This window comes from Leptinotarsa decemlineata, unplaced genomic scaffold, assembly GCF_025532065.1.
Source record: "Leptinotarsa decemlineata unplaced genomic scaffold, Ldec_3_MD MMD2_tig00026299_RagTag_RagTag, whole genome shotgun sequence".
Lineage (NCBI taxonomy): Eukaryota > Metazoa > Arthropoda > Insecta > Coleoptera > Chrysomelidae > Leptinotarsa > Leptinotarsa decemlineata.
Genome location: NW_027412676.1, coordinates 4703836 through 4726716, shown reverse-complemented (window position 1 = coordinate 4726716; position 22881 = coordinate 4703836). Strand labels below are relative to the sequence as shown.

The following is a 22881-nucleotide window of genomic DNA, read 5'->3' as shown; positions in this document are numbered from 1 at the left end:
TTACGGTTTCAACCTTTGCAGGTTGAGATCTAACACTGACTATGGATTGGACCGTCTGAGTATCACGACCAAACAAATATAATTCTGCAGTTGATTCAGTGGGATGTCCACTGCGCCATCTGCAGACAAAGCCAGAAAACAACTCCACAATCACATACTCCGGGGTGGGAGTCGGAATAATGAATAATATTCCGGAGAGGTGCATATAGCATGCTATAGCTTCAGGTGAAAACAACTTACCCCTTGCCTCTCATGTAGACCTACGACTTTGTAGGTACGTGCGGCAGATTACCCAACGGAAAAACAACTAGTTGACCCAGCTGATATATGGGAAATTGTTCAGAAACGATAGCTATTGCCAACCGATATTTCAATCATTTCTAATTCGCACGTAGGCTGTTATTACCTGCAGTAGATATGCAAGAGCTAACATTATGATATATTTTCAGGGCGGCAGCTGATTAACAGAAAAACAGATTTAAACAGATTCAACAGGCGTCAGTGCAGGAATTTTCACAGAAAGCAGAAAGGCTATGATTCAAGGAAGCCCCCATGCCCCCACCCGGGTTGATTGCCGTGAAGTAGAAGCTTCCCATCCCCCCAGCTAGTTAACGAGGAGACCCTACTACCTCACTCCAAGCCAGTCTCGAATATACCTACACAGTAGGTTGAATGGACTGAGGCCTATCAGAAATCAACTACTCCCCTGGCTAATACCACGAAGGGTGTTGGATTATATCCGATAGGCGTCAGTGCAGGAATCTTCACAGAAAGCAAAAAGGCTATGCTTCACAAAAGCATAGCCCAATGACTAGTAAGAAAGGTTTTTTCCTTATTCAAAGGAATCGGGCAAATTTCGGATATGCAGTTGGTTAGTACCTCGTCCACTAGACGGAGTGGCATTTTGTTGTTCGCTCCAACTTAGGAAGAGGAATGAAATACTTTGAAAGAATTCCGATTTTCAATTATGGAATATCATTGACTTTAGGTCGATGATGGCCACTATCTTGCACTGATGAGTGGCTAATGAGCCCGAAACCGGTCTGCAAGTGTGCCCGTTCCAAAGTTGAAGGTCGACTTTTTCAGTTGCATATGCAGCAAATATTCTGTGAGGATTTCTGCAGTCGGATATAATCCTACGCCCTTCGTGGTATTAGCCAGGGGAATAGTTGTTTTCTGATAGGCTTCAGTCCATTCAACCTGCTGTGTAGGTATATTCGAGTCTGGCTTGAACGTTTGAAGTTTATTTCTTTAGATTTGTTTACTACCAGTCATCAAGCATAGCCCATTGACTAATAATAAAAGAAATATTCATTGAAATCGGAAAATCAAATATTCATTGGAAATGAATTTGAATTGAAGGTGGAATTGTCGAATTCATATGTTTGGGTAAAAGATTCATAAACTTCTGAATGAATAGTTAATTATTTAGTTATATAGTTATCTATTCATGAAGCGAATTGTAATGTCTTAATTTTGAATCATATCGTTGAACCGGATTTGAAAATAGACAGGTCGATCATTCTATTTTGTCCTCTGGGGTCGAATGCGTAATAGAAAAATTATTAAGACATCAGTTTGAGGGACGCATTTATTTAAATTAATCGTAGAGAAACTTTCGAAATGTTATTCTATGTATTTCAAAATTTGGTTGAAATTCCACTTTTAACGAATTGATAATTTTGTGGATGTGAGAATGTTATACGGCAATTTCAACAAAAAAAAATTAAGTAAAGATTCAAAAGATGACAGAGACGACACAACTGATTTCATGAATTTATTATAAACATTTTCAATTAATGTATCGATAAAATAATACAAAGAGTTGATTTTTATGAATGACACTATCACTAACGAAATCGATTTTCTTCAATTTGACCAAGGTTCCATTCCATTATTCCATTTATGATTACTTCTTTTGATCAATGTTATCTTAGACTGCGTTTCAATGTCACGGCATCCTAATCGTATACTTCTAAAGACTGTAGAAATGCCATCAAAAAAAATCCTGCTAGTATGCAAATAGCTCTTGGTATCCTATAAACTCTTCTCTCTTTTTCTCTATTGAGAATTTCAAAAAAAGTAATGTACAGAATAGTCCCCGCGGAAAGTCCTTCCAGAAACACCACAGCAATTGATTTGGCTCTGGTCTGAATATCACTTTTAATGGTCACCAAAAGCCCCAAAAATACACCAAAGGGGCTAGCAAATGCTAAGGCTAACATTTGGTAATATATAAATTTCGTTTTGGCTCTAGCCAGTAGTAATTCGAGTCCTATGCAGAATAAAATGGTTGCTGAGTGTATAGAAACTGCAATAAATAAGTACCAGATATTCGCTATGCTGTGTTGAAGACCTATGGCCAAACCCTCAAATATAGCATGAAACGACAGTGCCACAACAATCAGAATGTACCTCATAATCTGCTGTTGAGATTTTATTTCACATTCTAGGACTTCTTCTTGAATCTCCTCCACATCGTCTATTTCTCTATCATTATCTAAGTTCTTACGATTATTTCTAGCTACATCCGAATTAAAACTCAAGGAATCGTACACTATATTCTCGTGATGATTGTCTACACTGAATCCTTTTTCTAACATATTTGCGTCACTTATTTCTTTGCTTTCTGTTACATTTTCTTCTTCAGCTTTACATTTTCTAGTAGTTTTTTCGTATTCATCTTCGACTAAAAATGCTTTGGGATTTTTTGTTTCGTCTTTCTCTATGGGAGTCACGGAGGCATTCGTGAAGTTGTTGAATTTCTTCTCAATGGGTGGGTACGGTTTATCCGGTATTCTTGTGATAACCCAGTGAGATAACTCTTCCAAGAAATATACCAAGAAAAATCCCAACGAAATCGTTAGTTGTGATAAGGGGTAATTCGTGTTCAAGTTGCCAAATTTCTTCAGGTCTTCCACGGATTGGTATACCTGAAAATAAATAAATATTAAAATTGCAATTTTGTTATGAAATATTTTCTGGAAATAGATCATAATATTTCAATATTGCTGTTTATTTGACAATTTTGAATTTGACATGATTCTGAAATTGATATGATTAAGTGAAAACTGTATAATAAATGAAATGATCATTCTATAAGAGTGTTCTATGTAAGTAAAATTTTACCTCTTTCATTTACTATATTGTGTAGCAATCCTGTGAATGATATCTGATTCGATTTCATAACGAATGATTGGAATACAAACTAAATAGAGAAAAGTGTTTTTTTGTATAAGTCATATAAGAGTTTTTGTATTTTACTTTGATGTATTGTTTATATGAGAGTAGCTACTCTTCCAGTTTGTGTCTGAAAGTTACTCCTTTGCATGAATACACAGTTTTATATAAAGTTAATTTTTTGAAATTCATTGCTTTTTTTCTTTCTTTGAAAGAGTCATCCATTTTTTTGTATGAAGATGGAGAAGTAAAAAGCCAAAACATTTCTTTCCCAAAAATTAATCTCTCCTTAAAATATACCCCTTTCAATGTATAACAAATTGCAACAGGAAAAAATGTTCAAAACATTTCAACTGAAAAGTTATACGTCAAATAATGAAAGAAGAATAAACTCAATGAATATTACTGAACTAAATTACGTTGTTATGCAGCTACTGAAAACACTACCAATAACAAATAAAGAAGCACTAAACAATGATCCACTCTGGTATTAACTTCATCATATCGAATATTCTGTAACACAACGGGTGTTATATTTATTAACTGATTCAGTTTCTCAGGTCACGAATATTATCAGGTTTGTTAGTATAGACTTTGCATTTCAGATAATATCATGAGAAAGTCTAACGGGCTATAGGTGTCTTAGCAGGCATTTCAAACTTTCGAGGTATGTAAGGGAGGAGAAGAATTTTATCACATTGGGGTGGTATTTTACTTTTTTGAAAATGTTCGATGCTGAGAAAAATAAACGGTATGGCCAAAGGGCAAATATCATTAATGAAAGTGCTTTGATCAAAGTTAAAAATATATGGCTTGTTTTTGATCGGTTTGAAAGAGTAATACTGATAACAATTAGTATGTAGTAATATTCCATGCTTAAATTTATTTTCGATTATAATGAAAATTATTGATGTGAAAGAGTTAAGTTTTGAGAATGATCATGATATGATAGGCTCAACTGAAACCCAGCTGACTGACGCTGTATCTAATAATTTCATCGCAATTCCCGCATATAAACTCATGCAGAAAGATAGAGGTGCAACAGCAAGAGATATTCGTCTTCATTAAGAAAATCAGTCACCAACAAAGATAATACCTATGCTCACCTCTGATAATACCTGAGAACAACTATGGCTGACAGCGCAAGTCAGTCCAGAGAAAATAGGAATCGGAGTCATTCATCACCCCCTTCCCATCAATTCGACGCTAATGCTTTCCTAGTTAATTTTGAAAATACAATTTCGAATATCGCTGTCGCCTAAAACTTGACAGCTACAAATAGTTTCTCCAACAATTTTCGGAATTTATTGGATGGATGATCATGTAAACATATCGTTCAGAAACTGACGAACCCTAACTGAAAATAAAAATTGAAGTGACTTCGAATCTCAAATCAATCAAAAGAGATAAATAATGATTTTCTGAAGATAATAAATGTGAAGAACACTCTTGACCACATTTTAATAAATCATTATGCCAACAATCTCATAACTGATTTTAATAAAAAAATATTCTTTGAACCAATTATCAAGGAATGGGTCTCTCAGATGATTTTGCGAGTGATGCAGATCAGATAAATGTCACTTTTTTCTAAGAATATTGTGTCCTGTTATTATACCTTACGTAACCCACATATTCAATGGCTATCTAATAAATGGAGTGTATCCGAAATTATGGTAAAAGAGACAACCAGTTCCAAGATCTTAGACCAATTAAAACTCTGCCAACCCAATCAAAGTTAGTCGAACGGGTTTTCGAATTTCACCTGAAAAAATACAACGTTATCCCTTCAGTAGACTTAGGATTTCGACCGGGGTATAGTTGTGGTACTACGCTACTCAATAGTCAAACTTAAAGTGGAATCTTGATATTGCTAGATTACAGTGAGGCTAAATCACTTCATAGGACTCGATTAGCCCACAAAAGTTTTTTTTTAAACTATCCCAGCGGACGGTCTCAAAGAGTGGTACTGGATGGTAATCTATATTCTAGCAAAAGTACAGCACAGGGAGTCGTACAAGGTTCAATACTAGACCCTTCAATTCAAAATTTCTGTACATGTACATTTGTAAATGTTTTGAATCATAAGCAGATAATACCCAAATCTACCTTTCTCCAGTTTCGAAACAATATTGGAATCTCAATACAAAATGTATGAAGATCCGAATCAAATGATTTTAATCCATATATCTGAGTCTTCTTTTGCCAGTAAATTGAAATAATGTAGAAACACAATTGAAGGAAAACTAACTTGTCAGAATGTAGGCATAATTATAAATAATAAGTAAGCTACAGTGACATTTATTCTTTAAAAGGCGTATGCTAAACTGAAATTATTAGAAACTCGTAGACAGATTTTGGATAGAGGTATAGTAACTCATTTTTGTAATGCCTGTACAGTCTCTTGCCAAACATTTTGAATATGTCTACGGGCCCTATTTAACTGCTATGAACATTTTCAGACTCCATAAATTGCGAATGATATTTCAGTATCCAAAAGTATGAAAGAATTGAAGTTGTACTAACTGGTTTCTCTTCTTGCACAGGATAAATCCAAGTGAGTGGAAAGGTTATTGTTTTTTATGTTAGGGGTTCTAAATAATTACGGACCGTGTTATACTATAATTCCAAAATATTAGGCACTAAACTCTCACAAATGACTGACGTTTTTGCCCTAATGTGTTTCTTGCAGTGGTGTACAGAAATTATACTAAACAGATGAGAAGGAATGACGAGATAAAATATATAGAATCACAACCTTGACAACAATGTTTTCGTTTTAATGCAATAATAGTTCTGAGAAATTAGTGCTTAATATTATACCAGTGTTATAATCTTCATTCGGGTTTGAAGGACGTCGTAGTTTGGAACTGTATCCTAACGTTTCGCCAATGACGCGCTTCTTCAGAAGTTTATTCATCTTGATGATTCGGCGATGAATGGTGATTTCTAGTTCGTAGGTTGCATTTACGTTGACTCAGGTAGCCCGCCTTTTTTGTTGATGCGTATTGGCCGAAGTGTTATTACCTATTGATGACGTGGCATTGCATTGCACTGTTGCCACCATAGCATCTTTCAGTATGAGATTCCAAATCTTCCAAATCTTCAAACAGTATCGTGTGATCTCCATCACTAGGCGCGTGTTCCTCTACTGTCGATTTTTCTATTTGACCTAATCTACAGTTTCTTCGATGTTCACTCAGCCTCGTACCCATCGATCTTTTGGTGGTACCGATATAAACTTTTCCACAGGTGCATGGTATACGATACACCCCTGCAGCTGATAGTGGATCTCTTTTGTTTTTCGCAGATCTCAGGCTTTGTTGTATTTTCCTAGTGGATTGAACACTGTCTCTATGTTATGCTTCAGTGTTCGAGCCCATCAGAAAAATACAACTAGAACTAGAAATCACCAGTCATCGCTGAATCATCAAGATAAATAGACCTCTGAAGGAGCCAGCCACTCGTGGTGGCGAAACATTAGGATAGAGTTCCAAATTACGACGGCCTTCAAACCAGAATGAAGATTATAACACTGAAAATCTCGGTTGCGGAAGCCTTAACCAATGTACTATACCAGTTTTGGTTATTATTGTTTTTGTATATATTTGTGTGCATGGATAAGTGGATATTTGATTTTTGTAGGATATGATTATCATTATTTTTTCACCAGAGGTGAAAGCCTTGCACTCGAAGCTACGACACACTCGAGGAGGCACGACACCATTTTCAACCAACTACCATTCCGCAGCACACCGTGAGGTATGTTGATCATCGGGTCCGAGAATCATGTACGCTAAGCAACGGAGTGAGCCAAGACAGTCTTCTGCATTTGTCCAGCCAAGATTTCTGCCATCTTGAGGCAGACAAGCCAGCATGAACCTTATTATCATTTTTATTATTGAATAACATGTAATTTTGATTTCATTGCCAACTCTCTGCACCGAATGAGGCAATTTGGAATTATTTTTGTAATCACTAAAGTTCTATTTGAAATACCGGTGACGACATCATTATTCCAAAGTAGGTCAGCTTGCACATAGATGTACAATTTCAAAAACAATGAATCATAATGGAAAATCGACCTGTTTCGGGAGTTTTTAATGATTTTATTCAGCTAACTCATGATGATTTTTTCGACGTTACTTTATGGGCGCACTGTACTAGGATAACAGGGTGCATATACAATCCGGTACAAAGTTTGTTGCAGACAAATATAGAAATTTTGCCTAAATTGTTTATAAAAATATATTTTCGAATCTTTTTTTATAAGTTCATGTAAGTATGTTCTAGTTTTTATATCCAGTTTGAAAAATGAATCCGAAAAAAAAATTTACCCAGATCGTTACCATGCCTGAATTGGTATTGTAGCGAATACCAACTTTCCACATAACAGTTGACCGATATAATCTGGAAGTAGGTGTTATGCAGAACTTAACCTCTTCATTATCTCGATCGTTTATCTTAAGGAATTTGATGTAACTTCGCGTGAATTCAAAGCTTCGTAGAAATCATCAGTAAGCTAGATTGCCCATCTTCTATTCTGATCGGGTTAGAAAGGAATTAGTGTGAAGTTACCCACAACTTTTCATCCACAGTTTATGACGAAGGACAATCGAACAGGGTTTAGAATGAGATTTGCGAACATTGTTGCCAGATTGCAAATATTAATAATTTTACCTGTATTTTGATGTTATCATTTTAAAAACACGATATATTATTGAAACATGTCGAATAAATGAGTCAGCATTCTACATAAACTCATTATATCAGCCAACTGTCCGTATACAAGCAGTAATACCGAAGAAAATGTAAAATAAGAGTAAAATATTATTCAGGAAAAATTCATTTGTACCGAAACAGGTAGCGAATGACTATGAATGAATTTTATGACTTGTAAAAAGTATGTAATTTGAAATATCCTGCGTTAAACAATACCGAATGCCCAGGAAAGACTCATCCATAAATATCAAATTTCTCACTGATCAAAAATAGTTTGTTGACGAAATTTTCAGAATAATTTCAGCGAAAGTATATCTATCGACGTGCTGAAACAGATTTGCGTATCATTCGTTTCTTGAGTGCGAAAAAAAATAGTTCCATATATTCGGAACTGAATTATTCAAAAAAAGTCAAATTTCTCACCTATCAAAAATAGTTTGTCGATGAAAATTTCAGAATATATTCTTCTGAAGTATATCTATCGACGTGCTGAAACAGATTTGCGTACCATACGTTCCTTCGGTGCAAAAAAAAAGTTCCGTATATTCGGAACTGAATTACTCATGAAAGTCAACTTTCTCACCTATCAAAAATAGTTTTTCGATGAAAATTTCAGAATATATTATTCTAAACTATATCTATCGACGTGCTGAAACAGATTTGGGTACCATATGTTCCTTGGGTGCGAAAAAAAATAGTTCCATATATTCGGAACTGAATAACTCAAAAAAAGTAAAATTTCTCACTTATCAAAAATAGTTTGTCGATGAAAATTTCACAATATATTCTTCTAAAGTATATCTATCGACGTGCCCAAACAGATTTGCGTACCATACGTTCCTTGGGTGCGAAAAAAAATAGTTCCATATATTCGGACCTGAATTACTCAAAAAAGGAAAATTTCTCATTTATCAAAAATAGTTTGTCGATGAAAATTCCAGAATATATTCTTCTATAGTATATCTATCGACGTATCTGAACAGATTTGCGTACCATACTTTCCTTCGGTGCAAAAAAATAAAAGTTCCGTATATTCGGAACTCAATTACTCATAAAAGTCAAATTTCTCACAGATCGAAAATAGTTTGTTGTCGAAAATAACAGAATTAATTTAGCGAAAGTATATATATCGACGTGCTGAAACATATTTGCGTACCATTCGTTTCTTGGGCGCGAAAAATAATAATTCCATATATTCGGAACTGAATTACTTATGAAAGTCAAATTTCTCACTTATCAAAAAAAGTTTGTCGATGAAAATTTCAGAATATATTCTTCTAAAGAATATCTATCCATGTGCTGAAACAGATTTGCGTACCATACGTTCATTCGGTGCAAAAAAATAGTTCCATATATTCGGAACTGAATAACTCAAAAAAGTAAAATATCTCACTTATCAAAAAAAGTTTGTCGATGGAAATTTCAGAATATATTCTTCTGAAGTATATCTATCGACGTGCTGAAACAGATTTGCGTACCATACGTTCCTTCGGTGCAAAAAAAAAGTTCCGTATATTCGGAACTGAATTACTCATGAAAGTCAAATTTCTCACTTATCAAAAATAGTTTATCGATGAAAATTTCAGAATATATTCTTCTAAAATATATCTATCGACGTGCTGAAACAGATTTGTGTACCATACGTTCCTTGAGTGCGAAAGAAAAAGTTCCGTATATTCGGAACTGAATTACTCATGAAAGTCCAATTTCTCGCTTATCAAGAATAGATTGTCGATGATAACTTCAGAATACATTCTTCTGAAGTATATCTATCGACGTGTCTAAACAGATTTGCGTACCATACGTTACTTGGGTGCGAAAAAAATACCTCCATATATTCGAAACTGAATTACTCAAAAAAGTCAAATTTCTCACTTATCAAAAATAGTTTGTCGATGAAAATTTCACAATATATTCTTCTGAAGTATATCTATCGACGTGCCTGAACAGATTTGCGTACCATACGTTCCTTGGGTGCGAAAAAAAATAGTTCCATATATTCGGAACTGAATAACTCAAAAAAAGTAAAATTTCTCACTTATCAAAAATAGTTTGTCGATGAAAATTTCACAATATATTCTTCTGAAGTATATCTATCGACGTGCCCGAACAGATTTGCGTACCATAGGTTCCTTGGGTGCGAAAAAAAATAGTTCCATATATTCGGACCTGAATTACTCAAAAAAAGTAAAATTTCTCATTTATCAAAAATAGTTTGTCGATGAAAATTCCAGAATATATTCTACTGTAGTATATCTATCGACGTGTCTAAACAGATTTGCGTACCATACGTTCCTTCGGTGCAAAAAAATAAAAGTTTCGTATATTCGGAACTGAATTACTCATAAAAGTCAAATTTCTCACAGATCGAAAATAGTTTGTTGTCGAAAATAACAGAATTAATTCAGCGAAAGTATATCTATCGACGTGCTGAAACAGATTTGCGTACCATTCGTTTCTTGGGCGCGAAAAATAATAATTCCATTTATTCGGAACTGAATTACTTATGAAAGTCAAATTTCTCACTTATCAAAAAAAGTTTGTCGATGAAAATTTCAGAATATATTCTTCTGAAGAATATCTATCGACGTGCTGAAACTGATTTGCGTACCATACGTTCCTTCAGTGCAAAAAAAAAGTTCCGTATATTCGGAACTGAATTACTCATAAAAGTCAAATTTCTCGCTTATCAAGAATAGTTTGTCGATGAAAATTTCAGAATATATTCTTCCATAGTATATCTATCGACGTGCCCAAACAGATTCGCGTACCAAACGTTCCTTCGGTGCGAAAAAAAAAGTTCCATATATTCGGAACTGAATTACTCATAAAAGTCAAATTTCTCACTTATCAGAAATAATTTGTCGCACCCAAGGCACGTATGGTATGCAAATCTTTTTCAGCACGTCGATAGATATACTTTGTAATAATATATTCTGAAATTTTCATCGACAAACTATTCTTGATAAGTGAGAAATTTGACTTTTATGAGTAATCCACTTCCGAATATACGGAACTTTTTCTTTCGCACCGAAGGAACGTATGGTACGCAAATCTGTTAGATCACGTCGATAGATATACCTTAGAAAAATATATTCTGAAACTTTCATCGACAAACTATTTTTGATAAGTGAGAAATTTGACTTTTATGAGTAATTCAGTTCCGAATATACGGAACTTTTTCTTTCGCACCGAAGGAACGTATGGTACGCAAATATGTTGTGGCACGTCGATGAATATACTTTCAAAGAATACATTCTGAAATTTTCATCGACAAACTATTTTTGATAAATGAGAAATTTGACTTTTTTTGAGTAATTTAGGTCCGAATATACGGAACTATTTTTTTTCGCACCCAAGGAACGTATGGTACGCAAATCTGTTTGGGCACATCGATAGATATACTTCAGAAGAATATATTGTGAAATTTCCATCGACAAACTATTTTTGATAAGTGAGAAATTTGACTTTCATGAGTAATTCAGTTCCGAATATACGGAACTTTTTTTTTGCACCGAAGGAACGTATGGTACGCAAATCTGTTTCAGCACGTCGATAGATATACTTTCGCTGAATTAATTCTGAAATTTTCGTCAACAAACTATTTTTGATCAGTGAGAAATTTGATATTTTGTGGATGAGTCTTTCCTGGGCATTCGGTATTGTTTAACGCAGCATATTTCAAATGACATACTTTTTACAAGTCAGAAAATTTTTACCGAGAAACTATTTTTCCAGTTCTCATTCGCTACATGTTTCGATACAAATGAATTTTTCCTGAATAATATTTTACTCTTATTTCACATTTTTTTTCGGTATTACTGCTTGTATACGGACAGATGGCTGATATAATGAGTTTATGTAGAATGCTGACTCATTTATTCGACATGTTTCAATAATATATCGTGTTTTTAAAATGATAACATCAAAATACAGGTAAAATTATTAATATTTGCAATCTGGCAACACTGTTCTCAAATCTCATTCTAAACCCTGTTCGATTGTCCTTCTTCATAAACTGTGGATGAAAAGTTGTGGGTAACTTCACACTAATTAGAAAGGATGCCTCAGGAAAAAACTTTGATAGAGGTAGAGGAAGGGGTGTATAAAGATAAACAATGAGACAAATAGTATAATACTTTCTTTACGTAAAACTGTTATCTGGGAATATTGAAAGAATTTGATTCGAGCACAACAATGGTAACACAAACAGTTCATTGAATGTTCGCTAGCAAGATGTGTATTCATAAGATGCTAGATCAACCCGGCTTTGCCAATGAAATATCAGCTCAGAGAATGAAGTTGTTCTTTTATTACCGTTTTGTTGTGATATTTGCCATACTGGTTTGTCCACATTCTACAACATTCGAACAAACATTGAGTTGGCCAACTTCATTGTATTACTTGTGATGCACTGTTCGGAACCTTTGGTGTAGTATTAAATATTACTGTAATTTTTTCCCAACACCCAACTGTAATTTTAACACCTCGACACGTGTTTCGATAACCAAGTGATTATCTTCAAGAGGAATATCAAATTATAAAGATCTTCAAGAAGAAGATCAAACTAGTTTGATCTTCCTCTTGAAGATGATTACTTGGTGATCGAAACACGTGTTGAGGTTTAATGTTGGGGAAAAACTCCAGTAATATTCATTGTGTTACTTTGGGTATGTTTTTTAATGATTTTCTGCTGAACCACTCACAAAAAAATCAAGTTTGACAGAATAAAAGTTTGACAAAATACGGAATGTAATAATTTGTTTGACATGACCTATCTATTTGATTCGAATGAATATTTGTTATCGGAGATATACGATCAAAATTTCTAGTACCTCAGCGATTCAACCGTATAGTTTTAATTTTTCTTGAAAAATCATCGGCATTATTGAGCTTCGGGTGATTTTTTCCCCAAGTTATTTCTAAAAGAACCTCTTGGAAAGTAAATGAAACTGGTGATTTCATATGAATTATGAGTATTTCAGTTGTATTCGCTAAGTGAAAAATCAAGCTTTTACTATTTCTTTCAAACAATCCTGAAACTATTCAGATTTTGCCACACGTGTATTCAAGTTTTCATACCGTCACTTCATTGAAATGAATGAAAACACTTTTGTCTAATTTCCACTAGTTATTTTATTTTTCCGAGCGGTTTCGGGTTTTATCGTAAATTCAAGTATAAGAACTAACTAATATATTTGAAATCGAAAAATGTGGTTATGGTATATATGGAGTTGTGTGTGTGATGAATTCAAATGGCGGTGGTATAATAACCAATTTGACAGTATATTTCAACATGTAAAATTTTTCCAATATTTTGATATTTTCAAGATTTAGGTAAGTATAATACATTCTTCCTCAGTTCCAAAAGTTAGAATTTGGTTAGTCCTAATAAGCTGTTTTTCTTTAATTTTTTTCTTACTATTTATTCAAATTATCTTTTTTTTAAAGAGTTTGTAGGTAAGCTGGATGGAAGGTGAATAAATGAACAGGGGTGCCAACTATAAAAAATCAACAACGGAGATTATGGAAATCACCATGGTTGTCAAATTTATGAATTCAAGAAAGAAGACCTAGGGGAACGCGGGGTAATGAGAGCGGTCGGACAATGAGGGCTATGGTGATTGAACAGAATGCAGGCACATTTGTGCGATCGTAAGCACTCGGCTGCTTCCGTGAAGTATCTGCAAACTTCGCCTGACGCGCTCGAACCAGCGTTGGGATTTTCAGTACTTTAGTACTAAAAGCAGTACTTTTCAAGAATTCATAATACGTCAGTACTTTATAACAATAAACAATTCTTTCTAACTAGATCTTTTTGAATTATTTATCAGTCAAATAAAACATATGATCAAAAGTAATGAGAAATATCAAAACATATGTAATTTTAAGAACTGAACCTGAAAAACTAAAAGAAGAACTGGTCCTTTGCTTCGACTTGACAATTGACAACTGAAATCTGAGTGTTTTGTTTTGAGATTTTTGTCATTGGTTTTTATAGAATATTTTAGCGATAATTTAAAAAAATATTATCTACTGCTAAAACAACCAGAAAACAATGGATAGGTAACCGACATGGTAGACAAAAAATTAGATTTCACACTTTTTTTTCAGATTTTTGATTAAAAAAAAGTTCCGGAGTCTAAACAGACTGGAACTCAAATAACAACAGTAGCAGAAAATATAAACCAAATAAATAATGAAGGATCAGAATCGTGCAGTAGTGATGACGAAAAAGAACAAATTAAAGTTAAGCGAAAAAAGTACAAACAGGGGTTTAGTAAAAAATGGGAAAACTTAAACTGGCTTGTAAGCACAAAGAAAAAACATCTTATTGTCAAGTATGTCATATCCAACTAATGGGATCCTTCAGTCATATTAAACGTCATGGAAAAACCCTCAAACATCTCAAAAATATGAAATCTGCACACAGAACTCCAAAATTTAAGACTTTTATTGAATCGTCTCCTGAAATGAGATTGATTCAAAAAATTAGAACATCAGAAGTTCTGATGATAATGTTTTTGGCAGAACACAATCTCCCTTTCTTATTACTGGATCATTTAAGAAGAAGAATTTTCATTTTATTTTCATGATGAAATTATTGAATATGTTCATCGGGAACAGACAATTTATTTTTAAACATTAATTTAGAATTGGATTATTATTAGAAGTACATCTCAATTTGTGATTCCAGAGGGCTGTAATTAACCTTCAATATGCAATAAATTATTTTTCGTTTCATATTTGTTATTTCATACATTATTGTCATTCTATTGGTCTAGCTGTCTAGCAGACCAAGATTAATGAGAAGAAGGTTTATTAGTCTAACTATATTGATACAAAAATAGAAAGAAACCTGTCTCATTGATTGATTTTTTTTAGCACCGAATTGGCGTAGTGCCAGTGCTCCCGAATCATGAATGGAAGATCGTTCGTTGATCCGCACCTCGACCAGATATTGCCTACCCAGGTCACTAGGTTGATGACCTAAGCCGTAGACACGTAAAAAAGGGCTATTTTTTATCAAATCAGTTTTCCCATATGACAAACCAAAAAATGCCTCAATCTGCTAGTGGCCTCAGCAACTAGGGCTATTCGACTACTTGGTAACGGATGTCGTTTATGAAGCCAAACGAGGCCTCACTTAATTGGATTTTAATGCAACCTATTCATATAGTTGACATATGACAAAATGCTACAATGCTCTTCAGAATCAAATAAACACTACGCAATAACATTTCAAAAGTATTTTATTCAAAATGGAGTCATATATAGGCAAAATTATTGTGACAGCGTGAAATTATAGTGGCAGTTATGACATAATTCATGGTTGTCATAACTGTCAATATAATTTAAGCTATATTTGACTCCATTTTGAATAAAATACTTCTGAATTGTTATTACTCAGTGTTTATTTTTGTTCTTTGGCAGTTGCCAATGAATAATGTGGGTTAAATATTGTGATAATATGAAAATACATTGACAGTTGATTCAGAAATCATGGTTGGTAATAAGGAATTATGGAAACGGGCCACCACTTTATCCTTATCGAATATCGTCAATTGTTGATAATTACAAATATACGTTAAACGTGGTGGGTCAGTTTCATAATCATCTAAGAAATCATGGCCATTGTCATTGTAGTCAACATTGTCAATGATTATTGTCAGAACTGTTATTTTACCTATGGTCCTTTGATGAATCATATCTGATACATAAAGGCCAATTTGTCTTTGAATTTTTCATAATTCACAACCTGTTAAACACACATATCTATGCCCTATAGTCAGAACATTTTTTCTAAGATGTGAGAAATTGATCGATTCAGTACTGTTCACTACAAATTCAGTACTTTTTGATGGATAAATTCAGTACCAAAAACAAACTCCCTAGAACAACGCTGGCTCAAACCGTTAGTGCCATTCGTTTAGTCACTAGGAACGCTTGTATGTTTTTCGCTCCACGCTTACAAGAAATTGCCGATTGCCAGCATCAAGGTAAGCATGAAATTATATTCTTATTCATTCATTCATTTACTAACAAGTCCAATTAGTTAAATTGGGATTGAGAATAGAATTACATATTTTTGTTATTACTTTTCAAAATGGTGGTCAGCGGCTAATGGCAGCCTAGCTAGGCTCTCATACCCTACTTAGTCATTTAAGAAACATAATGCCTTGTTTTTTTGTTTTAGATGCCACGTAAAAGAGTTCGGACAACCACAAAAGCTTCTTGGACATTGGATTCATTAGAAAATGCGATATCTGGAGGTGTATTGGTGTACAAAGTATCTCAACAGACTGGCACTCCTTACAGCACTCTTACAGAGATACAATTTAGCGAAATATGACGATAGTAGCTACAAAAACTCTCCTAAGCTGGGAAGAGGTACTGTATTTAATGTTGCCCAAGAAGAAATACTGGCTAACCATCTTCGGACTATGTCAAATAAGTTTTATGGTTTGACAAGAGAACCGTTTCGCAAAGTATGTTACAGTGTAGCTAAACAATTAGGTATTGAGGAACGGTTTAACCAAGTCAATTAGACTGCAGAAAAAGATTGGCTGGCTGGATTTATGCAGCGTCATCCAGATTTGAGTATTAGAAAGTCTGAAGCCATTGGTATCAAACAAATCCTTGGATTCAACGGGACTGAGATAACGCTTTTTTTCAATAATTTGCAGATATTGATGAAACAACATAACTTCGAGCCTCAAATGATTTACAATGTAGACGAGACTGGTATAACGACCATCCAGGAGACTGAAAAACTTATAGCTCCCAAAGGACAAAAACTCATCGGATCTGTAACATCATGGGAAAGAGGTAAGACGGCCACAGTAATATGTGCTATGAGTGCGTCTGGATCTTTCGTTCCTCCACTTTTCATATTTCCCCGGCAACGTCACTCACCACAGCTGGAAAAAGATGGACCAGTGGGAGCCGTTTACACATGTTCACAAAATGGATGGACTAACGAAAAGATATTTGTTGTATGGCTTCGTAATTTTATCAAATACACCAAAGCTGCTGCTGTCTACAGTCCCACAGTCTACAATTCCTTAACGTTGCATTTTATTCCCCGCTCAAGAGAGTTTACAACAAAGAGTGCAACTTGTATATAAAATCTACGAATTTGATAAAAATTACTTTATACGACATTGCTGGACTGTTCAATAAAACCTATACTAGAGTTGCTTCTATAGAAAAAGGAGTGTCGAACTTTAAAGCAACGAGAATATTTCCAATGAATCCTGGAGTTTTTTGCGATGATGACTTCTTTAATGAGGAATCCAGATTAACTGTACCGGTGGCTGACGCTCGACAGCAGCCAACGAATATCACTTCTATTCTATCAACGTTAAATCAGGCTGAGCAACCATGTACTAGCCCTGTAATAAGTCCATCTATTTTTTATGGTCTGGAAATTGAACGATAAATCATTCAGAGGGAACCTTCAATTCCACCCACATCATATTTAACACCGGAAACGCCTGCTATTCTGAAGACACACACCGCCAGATTTAACGCATCTCAGTCCAATATTGACTTTGCTAATGTCGTCTCCATTGTCAGTCCACTGCTCCAACAACCCACCTCTCAAAAATAAAGACCGTTGAAGAACAAACAGCATTCTGTAATAATAACAAGTACTCCAAATGAAGCAGTATTTGAGAAAAAAAAAAGGAAATGAACTGAAAAAGATAATAAGACAAAGATAATTATGAAAAATAAAGGAAACTGTGATAAATAAAATTGTGTCAAGAGAAAATGTACCTAAGGTAAATGTATTGAAAAGAAATATACCAAAGATGAAGAGATTAAAATTAAGAAAACTACAACAAGAAACACAAGTATCAGAAAGGCAACAAAATATTTGTTTAAAAGTGATGATGAAGACTCATCTATTGATCAAGTAGACGAAAATACTATTTCCTATGATGAGTCAGAATATTCTTAAGAGAATAATGTAAGTGCAACTTGTTTAGATACTGGAAAATGTGGAGAGATGTGGTACCGATGCAGAAGTTGCTGAAATTGGACCCATAAAGAGTGTTCAGGCAGTGATAATCCAGATTTTTTGTTTTCCATTAATAATTTCATATTTTTTCTCCTTTTTGTTTGAATTTGTTTTTATTTTGATTTGAGTTACTGATAGTTTTATTGTGTTGATAATTATAATAAGTAAGGTATCATTTATAGTACGTTTTGTTAATTTTTTTTTCTTTAGTAATTATAATGGCTACTATTTCCCGTATGAGCGTTAAATGGGCTCTCATTAGCCGCATTTGTCGGGTAACAGAAGCGACTGACTTTTTTTGTAAAACTGTGATTGTACCTTATCTAAATGTCTGTAGTTGATTATAACTTTGATTGAAGTGTTCTCTTATAACAAAAGTAAAATGTTATAATAAAAAAAAAAGAATTTTGGCTAACGAGGTTTTTATTCAAACTTCCCCTTAGTAGGCTCCCATTGCCCTGTTCTCCCCCACATAAATCGAGTTGTTCTTTTGGTGTTATATATTTCCAGTTTTCAATTGATTTATCAATTTTCATGGCTCCCAACAAATTCATTTTTCCCTTTATTACGTGTGTGTAGGATTTTGGGATTATCTTTACCTATCTTGTGTTTTGATTCTTGCAGATATTTATACATTGTAGATTTTTTGGTCAAACAGATGTGTTCACGAAGCCTCACGTCAAAATTTCTACCGATTTGGCCTGTATACACTGCAGAGCATCCCCCAAACTCTATTCTATATACAGAAAGTTTCGAACTAAGTCGGCACCATTGCCAACTCCGTTAATATTGGTGCTACAAATTCAGTCAAATGGGCAAACTAGTAGAATTTTCAATGACCTTCTTGATTTCGAAAACAAAAAACAAATTGACAATCGCATTTTCAAAATATTTCATAAAATGATATTTTTTCAAATGCAACACCCTATGTTTTATTATGCATTTCGATTCGTAGTAACATTCTCAACAACAAAGCTAATATCACCTTTCTCCCTAAAGTTGAAAATGAGCGACTCATGTAGTAATATTCTTTTATTTCACTAGTACAAAAAATTTCTTTCTTTTCTCGAATAAAAAGCTATAAAATATCGAGGAAATATTCAAAAACACCGCTTTCTTGTTTAACACATATTTGGGCCATCAATTCAATTAATTATAGTTTCAGTATAATTTTCCAGTTCATCTACATTAATACGTTTTATATTGTACTCGTCCTTTTCACGAAATCTCGAAATATAAGAATCTAGAGTTGTCATGTCTGGTGAACGAGGAGGCCACTTACCATTTGTAGCAAACCATCTGTTTCCAACACAGTCTCGTAACATTCTTTTTACGCCATTGAAATTATGTGCTGCTGCTCCATCCTGTTGAAAAGAGATCATCTGACGAGCCTCCAGATCAAGATCATCGATGAACTCTTCCAAAACTCTTGTTGATAAATTAATACAACGGGGTCCGTTTACGGGGTCCGTTTAAAGAACCATGGTAGAACAATGGACCGATAATTCTCCTTCTAAATAGACTACACCAAACATTAATAATAAATTCTCTGGACTAAAAATAGATTATGTCCGATAATAAAAATTATTTCTATAGTACACTCCACAATTTGCTCCATTGCTCCATATAATAAATATTCCTATAGAAGTTTGGATCTTGTCTGGATTTATTTATAAACCACCGACAAAATCCCAATCGTCACCAGGTTCTAGTGTTTGCACTGGTCTTAACTTATAAGGAGAAATCTTCAGAATTCGTTGAATAATAGGCAGTGGATAGAGATAAATCTCTTATGGGATTATTTGGATTCACCTCAAAGAAGGCTAAAATGTCAATTTCTGCATATTCAGATGTTACAGAACGTTTTTTAGTTCTCTTTTCAAATTTTCTTTTCATTGTTTCTGAATCGACGATTCAAAAAACACCGATTAGGTAATTCACGATATGGGAAAGAATTGCTGTAGTGTTGAAATGCTCTCACGCTATTTTTCTGGCTAATCAAGTAAGATTCTGACATATTACTATTTTCTTGATGGGAAAACGGCATTTCGAAAAATATTCGAACAGTAGGTGACAGTTACAATAATTTATGACATTGTCATGATATACTTGAGAATAGTTGACAAAGAGTATTTCAACAAAATTTCAAAGCGACATGATTACTCATAATAATACTGTTATATCGAATCAAACACATTTTTTCCAACCGCATTAATATGACTCTCCAGTATTTTCTATTATGTTCAAAAACGGCTTCAATGTTATCATTATAGCAGACATATTTTGATTCGCAAAACAAATACGGCTAGTAGAACGGCTTCAAGATTCAAATTATCGTTTTGAAAATTATTATCAAATAACTCAATGGTGTCAAGTGAGTGGTACGACATGATGATCAAGGGTTTCACGAGTTCAAATTTTTTCTTTTTGTTGTTAGTAACAAAATATTGTCATTCGTAAAATACCAAAATTGGGTGTTTGGACAATTATGAGGTTTATTTCCCAAAACAAAGAAATTTTTCGTACTAGTGAAATAAATAAATATTTCCACATAAGTCGCTTATTTTCAACTTTAGAAAGAAAGGTGATATGAGCTTCGTTTGTAAGAATGTTTTTATGAATCGAAATGCATAATGAAATATAGGGTGTTTCTTTTAAAAAAATATAATTTTATGATATATTTTGAAAACACGACTGTCATAAATAATATCGAAGTTGACTATGGTGTCGAGTCAATTTGGAACACCCAGTTTATCTGATTTTTATTTTAACCAATTTTTATATTAACCAAATAACTAGTCAAAACTAGACAAAAGTGTTTTCATTCATTTCATTGAAGTGATTATGAATTTCCACAAAATAAACATGTCATCAATTACACAAATTTAATACCGTCATTCAAATTTTCTTTCAAATTGGGTTCCAAATGATGAAATTTGAATGGTAAAAACTAACGGCAAGTGTTATTTTTTCTTTTATTCGAAACACGAACCAACGACAAAGTTCAAATTAATGTAAGTCTATCAAAAAGAAAAGTTCTGTGGTGGTGACTTCAATGGTGACCCTGTATATTGTGATATTCCGGTAGATTTTGTAAGTCGAAAACAAGAATGCTCTAACCTCTAACATCATGTGCAGAAAACAAGTGGCAAACAGAACTCCTCCTCCGAAAGATTGACACAAAGCTATAGCACAGTTCACTTGAGTATGTCTTTTGTTGTTCACAAACTTGCCAGAGCCGTCATCTCCTTCCCACTTCCTCAGACACTTATAGAGCTTCACCGGCAGAATACCGAAAAAAAATCTGACAAAGGAAAAGAGCACCGCCACCAGGATTTTCGTTGACTGTAAATCCATATTTCGATTTTAAACCTCGTTCGAATACATACTGACTAGGTCAATGTGATACTATGAATTACTATGAAGTATCGTACAACCCTTAAACATGCGCGGAAAAATTTTCCCAGATAATTCGAATAAGCACCATACTATAACACGTCAGCTAAGAGTATTTCAATGTTTCAATCGAATGTTCGAATGAGTTTCAGAAGAGCAAATGATCAGTTTGATTATCATCAATTATGCGAATTATTATCATATCTCAATGTTCTTGTCCAGTAAACAGTCCTCATTAGTTTTCGATGTTAACTGATTGATATACAAATAAATGAGATTAGGCCCAACATGGACTGTTATAAAACCAAATGGTTTGTTATCAGGAAAAACACGAGACAAACTATGGAACGCCGTTTTACTTTTTATTGTCACAAATATTCATTCCTCAATTTATTCAACTAACAATTTATTTGTTTGAATTTAATTGACTCATGCATTTGTTCGACACATTAAAAACGATTGTTCGCAAAATTTGTTCTATTTTAAATGATACTTGATTTAAAATGTTACATGAATAAAATTGTTATTTGAATAAAAAAGAGTAATGAAATAACTTGAAGCCTTTATTGATTCCGAAGAAAAATATTGTTTCAGAGTATTGGAAAATGGAACGCCAATTTATTATATATTATGCTGAAAAATAATCTATATACATATAGTTCAACTCAGCAATAAACCAACATTTTAATTCAACAATCAATGGAATGTATTATTCGAGTAAATTCAACAAACGTTTCAATTCCGCATATAATTTTAACCTTTCAAAAAAATGTTAGTTATTTATATGACTGTTGAATTACAATGAATTTTTAAATTCACTTTCTAAAAGTAAGTTTGGGAATAAAATTTCAATGAATTTATTTGAATGACTGTCAAAGTTTTTCCATGAAACATTGTTGGTAATAAAAATAGACTTTCGTTTGTCTGAAAATATAGCAAATCAACTTTCTATAATAAAGATTGTTATATTTCAATTTTATTGAAAGTGTTCAATATTTGCAACATTCATTTTAATGCATTCAATTTAAAATTTGGTTACAACTTTTGTGCAAAACATTCTCAAGCAAGTATCATTTTATTTCATCAGTCTTTTTAAAAAGCTAATTTCTGACAAAAAATTAAATTTTTTGATGATTTAAAAAGTTTGTTTTATTTGAAAGATACATTTAAAACGATTGTTGATAATTTTAATTCGGCGCTGGTATCGAGCGGATTCATCACGAACTTCAATTGTTACATATGGCAACATGCTAGTTCATTTATAGTACGACAACACGCCGTTCAACCGTGGCGCCGAATAAAAATTATCAACAATCAATTTAATTCATGTTTCACGGAAATTCAACAAACAAAATAATTCAGATCATTTCAAAGGAATATTAATAAAAAGTAAAACGGCGTGGCACGCCGTTTTACTTTCTATTGGTATTTTGTGAAAATGAATTGTTTTGACTGTTGCATTTAGGTGGTACATGAATTAAATTGATTGTTGATAATTTTTATTCGTCGCTGCGGTCTAACGGATTATTACCGTACTATGACCAACGCCATACATATAT

The 22881-nt window shown here is 33.6% G+C and overlaps 1 protein-coding gene across 1 annotated transcript; it reads right to left on the bottom strand.

The window, feature by feature from the left end:
* Positions 1–1778: 1778 nt before the first annotated feature.
* Positions 1779–21402, bottom strand: LOC111506735 (zinc transporter ZIP3). Its single transcript, XM_023161927.2, has 2 exons — positions 21047–21402; positions 1779–2933 (listed from the first exon to the last, which is right to left on the bottom strand). Exons 1-2 carry the CDS (start codon positions 21281–21283, stop codon positions 1962–1964), a joined length of 1209 nt encoding a protein of 402 aa, XP_023017695.2. The 5' UTR covers positions 21284–21402; the 3' UTR covers positions 1779–1961.
* Between the last annotated feature and the right edge of the window lie 1479 nt (positions 21403–22881).